This window comes from Myripristis murdjan, chromosome 16 (assembly GCF_902150065.1).
Source record: "Myripristis murdjan chromosome 16, fMyrMur1.1, whole genome shotgun sequence".
In the NCBI taxonomy this organism is placed as follows: Eukaryota; Metazoa; Chordata; class Actinopteri; order Holocentriformes; family Holocentridae; genus Myripristis; species Myripristis murdjan.
In genome coordinates this window covers 18,850,685-18,856,714 of record NC_043995.1, presented here as the reverse complement: position 1 = coordinate 18,856,714, position 6,030 = coordinate 18,850,685, and the positions used below count along the sequence as shown (strand labels likewise).

Here is a 6,030-nt window from a genome sequence, read left to right as displayed (position 1 = left end):
GAAGTTGAATATGAAATCCTTACAAGTGAAATTATTGTCACGCCCACTTAGGAACGCTGTTATCAGTCCGCAACTGAACTTCCTCATTGTTTCATTGTTCACTGTTTGAGAAGTTGAGAGTCTAGAAATCTGTTCTTCGGTTTAGCTTTCTCGTAACATGTGAACATGTCTGCTCTTGGCTTCTCTTCTGTTTTACTGTTGCTGTGCCTGTCATCTGGAGTGAGTAAGTAAACATTACGTTGCTTAAAATGAGCATTCAGCCGGCTGTTCTTGTCTGTACTGTTAGGTAAAATACTTCAAAGATAAAAGTATGGCTAAATATCTAGCTGCAATATTATTTTTTAAAAATCTGAAAGCAGAGGCAATGGTTTTGATCTTTGAAGCACAAACAAGCCTCTCTTCAATATAATTTCCATACCAACAGATGCTTGTTGACTTCATTTTACAGATGCTCTGTTCCTTCATGTTCTGCTCCGTTGTCAAGTTTATTCTGGCGATGGTCATGATGCTGTGTACCTGGAGCAGCTCTACTTTAACAAACTACTTCTGGGACAATACAACAGCACTTTGGGAAAATTCACTGGATACACAGAGTTCTCAAAACCAATTGCAGATTCCCTTAATAACAGCACTAGAATTATGGAACAAGAAAGAAAAAATACATGGCGAAACTGCAGAGATTACGTCCAGCGCTTTTACAAGGAATTTATTGGGAAGACAGGTAATAAATGAAAGTGGCCATGGCAGCAGCTTCCGTCATTTATTGATGCACAACAACACCACTGTTAATAGATGACAGTTTCTGCATTTCATGTAAAAATATAGCGATTACATGTCATTACAAATGCATAATGTTAATCAGAATGTGTTTTTAGGTGATCTGTTATAATTCAGTGTGTTTTCTGTATCTTTGGGTGTTTCTTCCTAGTCAAGCCCCATGTCAGGCTGAGGTCAGTAGAGGCAGGCAGCAGCAGACATCCAGCCATGTTGGTCTGCAGTGCGTACGGCTTCTATCCAAAGCAAATCCGTCTGACATGGCTGAGGAATGGAAAGGAGGTGACATCAGATGTGACCTCTACTGAGGAATTGCCAAATGGAAACTGGTTGTACCAGATCCACTCCCAGCTGGAGTATACGCCCAGACCTGGAGAGAAAATCATCTGTATGGTGGAGCATGCCAGCCTCATGGACCCTGAGCTGTATGACTGGGGTAGGAGTGTGCAGGTGTAGCGCTGAATTGCATGTAGCTTTATGACAGGAAAGATCTAATTAATGTTATTGATATCAAAGGGGCATCTAAATTTCATGCAGTTTTTATCAACAAGAAAAGAGTTGTATGTTACACATAGATCAATACATATATGTCTGACATAGCTTCATGTGCAACTTCACAAAACATGGCCTGTAGTAAAGCTATATGAAACTGGTGCGTAGCTTGAAGGAAATAAATGTTATTCTATTATAAATATTATGTGGCTTTTCTGATAACTGTGCTTTCAGTACCAATGATGCCTGAGTCAAAGTGGAATAAGATTGCCCTCGGGACAGCAGGTCTGCTGCTCGGGCTGGTCCTCCTAGTTGCTGGACTGATTTACTACAGGAAGAAATCTTCTGGTGAGAGACAAGATATCAAATCTACTCATCACAAAAAAATGAACTGAATTCACTCCACTGATGACGGCTGAGATTTACATTATATTTGTGTGTGGAGATGTATAGGCTTATTTTTTTTTTTTAAGTATAGTGAGTATAGTGTGTTCATAGTCTGCACCCATCACAGTTAGTTGAGCACTTATTTAAATGGCCTCAGAACAATAGCACAGTTGATAGGAAGTTCCAGGAGGGAACATACAATACTCTAATCACCTTGTAAACTCCAAATAAGTGTGACTGAAAAAATCAACATTTACAATGGGACATGTGCTGTGTTTGATTAAAAGATATCAGTTTCATGCTGTCGGATTATTTCAGTGAACCCTCAGTATCTGTAATGTGTCTTTTTTTCTCTCTAGGTCGGACGTTGGTGCCACAATATTAAAGGTAGGCCTTTACCTTTAAAAGTGATCTACCACTATGCTATCTCTCATCTCACCTGACATAGTTGAGGAATAAGGTCAATCATCTGGCTGATAGAATCGATGTTTCCTACAGGCTTTACATACAGAACAGGAGCCTCGAGTCACAGATGCCAGTGGGGATTCACATAAGATTATTGTCCAGATTGAGTCCAGAGGCACTGTATGTGAACCAATGGGCTGTGATGGAGCCATAGGATGGAGTACATGTCATCCTCCTCCCTATGAATACTTAAAACATATGTATTTGATTTATCTGACTGTACAAACTGTTTATGAATAAAAATTCAATCTCAATAAAACCTCAAATAGAACCTGTGAAGGCTGGTAAACTTTTTTTTTTTTTTTTACAGTGGTAAAATGTCAGGCTATGTAACCCCTTTCCGACACTTTTTTTTTTTTTACCATGTTGTGTGTCAGATATGGTGGTTATGAACTTGTAGTGCGTAAAATTGCCCAGAAAATACACAAACAAAGGGAAAAGTGCAGACCACCACTTGTGTTGGTTGTTATAATCAGTAATAGTGGCTTTTGTCTTTCCCACTTGGTCTCTCTGCTGCCTCTCTCGCTCATTAAAACAATCAGCTATTGCTATGACCGCCAAGCTTCAGCATGATGTATTGCTTGGGCCGGTCAGTTGTGTGTGTGTGAGAGAGAGAGAGAGAGAGAGAGAGAGGGGGGGGGGGCAAACGCAGTATCCCCTCCAGGCTGCCGCCTGACGGAGATAACATCGCCTTGTGCGCCTGCGCCATCCGGAATAATGAGCCGATTTGGCATCTATTTTCTTTTTTTGTTCTTATTGATTAAAAGTCCGAGCTTAATCCTCTTACTCTGTTTCGCCGTCTATGTTTACATTCATTACAGGACGCGATGAAAACACATCCGAGGAATGGATGAAGGATCAGGGCACAAGGCAAGACACTGCAGGCTGCTGTTGTCTAGAGACAAGAGCTGCAAAAAATCAGACAGAAAACAAGTAAGATAGGCCACGGGTAAATTTCGGCTTATTTCGATATCCCCTCAATTTTCAGTTACGTCACTGGACCTGACGTCCTTGGCTCTGCAGTTCAGTGTGGCGTCAGTCTGAAATGCTGGACTGTGCTGTTCCCGTATCGGAGGTCGTCCTAATTTCACATCACCGGACGGTCGGTCTGGTTACGTTACCGAGCAGCGATAAGAGGGCGGAGAGACGCATGAGCTGCCTGATAAGAGCCTAGTATAAACACGGAACACACAGGGGATTGTCAGAGGAGAAGAGGGGATACAACAAACCACTGGGTAAGATGAGAAAACTATTTTGACACACCACTTGTCTTAAACCGCTTTCTTTTAGCCCATATCTTATTTAACAGTATGACTGGGATGAAAATATGGGGAATGGGAAAAGTGAACAAATTACTTGGAGATCACATACTTTTATTTTATGCTCTTGAGGAGTTAAGTCTAAATTTCTAAAGTTGCTCACAGAGTATACATAATAATGCAAACTGCCCCCCCCCCCCCCCCCCCCCCCCCCAAAAAAAAAAATTCCCAAATGTGATCTTTTCAAAACCAGCATTCCTTTACTCTACCACTATGAATAATGTTATATCTCAAAGAGTCTTCTGGGGTATGAAAGCTCACACTGACAAACTGTGAAGTGTCCAACAGGTCATTGAACACATCTCGTAATTCAATTTCTAAATAAGTTTTGTTTCTCTGACTACTTGCTCACAAACAGACTGAACTGATATAGTCTTTTGTTCCCAAATACTGAGTGGATCAAAACAAGGATGTGTTAATATTGTAATATTGTTTTGGGTTGTATTTTGTCTTTGTGAGACTGATCAGGTGTACGCAGTGTAAAATAGTCTTGTTTTGTTCTATGCTGTCTCCACAGTTCTGCTCCTGCAACACCTGATGTACCAATTCTCCATACAGCAGGTGTAGTGACCCAAAGTGCAATCTGTGAGTGTGTACCAGGGCTCAGTTGTGGGTGTGTTAACTCCTGTTTGCACCAATGGGTCTTAAACTGTCAGTGTGGCTGAATGAGATGACAGCGGGCAGGCCTCCTTCCTCCTCCTCAGCATTCCCTCCACTGGCCGTCCCAACCTCCTCCCGCCTGGCAATCACATTGAACTCTTCTCCGGTTGCCCCGGGAGACTGTCGATCACACTGGAGCTCTACCCACCGCTCCCCCCACTTCCTGCTCTCTACCTGTAGAGAGGAAGTGACTCGTACACCTGTCGAGCAGAGCAGCGACGGGGTGAGGGCCGAGGTGGGGGTCAAGAGTGGGCTGCATCTCTGGGAGGTGCTGTGGAGTCCCACCCACAGAGGAAGTCACGCTGTGATTGGCATTTCCAGTCAAAACTGCCCTCTGCAAGCCTCAGGGTACAGTGCACTGGTGGGTGGAGATTCCCAGTCCTGGGGCTGGGAGCTCAAAACCAATCAGCTTTGGCATGGCAGTCAGAGCCTAGGGATTTACCCAGGAGAGAAGAGGAAGAGCCGCTCAGAGGGTGCGGTGGCACCGCTCCCTGTCCCGGAATGTGTTGTGCTGGTGTTGGATGCTGATGCGGGGACTCTTGGTTACATAGTTCATGGCTACTTCCTTGGTGTGGCATTTAAGGACCTCCCTCGGGGGGTGGAGCTGTTCCCAGCAGTGAGCAGTGTCAGGGGAGGAGCCACCATACGACTGCGTTACCTAAATGGCACCACACGTGAGTACACAACTGTTCCACAGATGTACATTAAAGTCCCCATGAAATGACCTCACATGACTTCTCCTTCCTGTAAAACAGAGGATCTTAAATAGTTACATCATCCTGTACATCCTGCACACCTGTACATTAAAACTTTAACCAGTAAAACCTTCAGAAATCTTTAAACATCCCCTCTCATCCACCTCTCCTCTCAAATAAAACTGTTTCTCGTCCAAATTGATATCCTATTGGTTTACATTTGTGAATGATCCTTCCCTGCACTATGTCCCACTCAAACTTCCTGTTTCAAGAGGAACTGCATAAAGTCAAGAAAGTACAAGTTCATTTCATGGGGTTCTTAATTACAATAGTAATGACCAAAGCAGTGATGCAGCCGTGTTGGTGTAGCTTGTGACCTTTATATCACATATGCAAATCTAATGAAATGTCTCTCTGTGTCTTTCTCGTAGGTGATGCCCCTGCCCTGATGGCTTTATGTCAGCTCTCCATCCAAAAATTTCTAGGGCAACATAGGCAGAATCAGACAGACAAACTGCCTCTACCTCCTTTTCTGCAGCGTTATCTGCTTCCCACCCAATAAGATGCACATGGACACACACATGGACAACAGAAACACTTGTGTCAACTGTTGCACAGTGGTGCTTACAATACATTTTTAAAATGAAACATCAGCTAATTAACAGTGACATAATGAAAAGATAAGTGTATTTATTATTCACCTTATTTATTACTGTTTATATAATTTAACCTGATGCAGTATTTTTGTGTATAAAATAAATTGTTCACAGTAATATGTTTTTATTTTTATTGTGATTACTGCCGCATTTCCACCCTTTCACAGTATCTGTGTGTTGTTGTTGTGATGTATGTGGCTTAAAAGCTTCTCTTTTAGCTAACTAAGATTGCAGGGAGTGAGCCAAGACAATCCCAAAGCTGCTAACAAACATCAAGTTGCCAAAACTGTCCCGCACACGTGGGCCAAATTAAACTTCCTTCTATTTTTGATAGATAGACATGGGATGTGTAAATCAGAACACACAAAGAGCTTCATAAAACAACAAACCAGACACAGAAACAAGCTTACAAAAGTGAGGACAGTTGCAAAACCCCAAACAAAACAAACATAGAAACATCATTCTATAAAAGCATGTCTATAGAAACATGCCTGGTCTCATTTTGTAGATACAGAAGTGAGATGACGCTTGTCTGGCATCTGAGGTTGTGTTCAGGCTGAAAATAAGTTTAAAAAAGCAAGG

At 42.4% G+C, this 6,030-nt stretch overlaps 2 protein-coding genes across 2 annotated transcripts; both read left to right on the top strand.

Annotated features, from left to right (window-relative positions):
• The first annotated feature begins 118 nt into the window (after positions 1 to 118).
• On the top strand, positions 119 to 2,330 carry LOC115374064 (rano class II histocompatibility antigen, A beta chain-like). The gene is made up of 6 exons (XM_030072790.1): positions 119 to 223; positions 449 to 721; positions 929 to 1,210; positions 1,501 to 1,614; positions 2,013 to 2,040; positions 2,152 to 2,330. The coding sequence occupies exons 1-5, from the start codon at positions 166 to 168 to the stop codon at positions 2,036 to 2,038; spliced, it is 753 nt and encodes a 250-aa protein (XP_029928650.1). The 5' UTR covers positions 119 to 165; the 3' UTR covers positions 2,039 to 2,040; positions 2,152 to 2,330.
• Positions 2,331 to 3,072: 742 nt separating this feature from the next.
• LOC115374063 (SPRY domain-containing SOCS box protein 2) lies at positions 3,073 to 5,464 on the top strand. The gene is made up of 3 exons (XM_030072789.1): positions 3,073 to 3,353; positions 3,955 to 4,771; positions 5,224 to 5,464. The coding sequence occupies exons 2-3, from the start codon at positions 4,075 to 4,077 to the stop codon at positions 5,352 to 5,354; spliced, it is 828 nt and encodes a 275-aa protein (XP_029928649.1). The 5' UTR covers positions 3,073 to 3,353; positions 3,955 to 4,074; the 3' UTR covers positions 5,355 to 5,464.
• Positions 5,465 to 6,030: the final 566 nt, after the last annotated feature.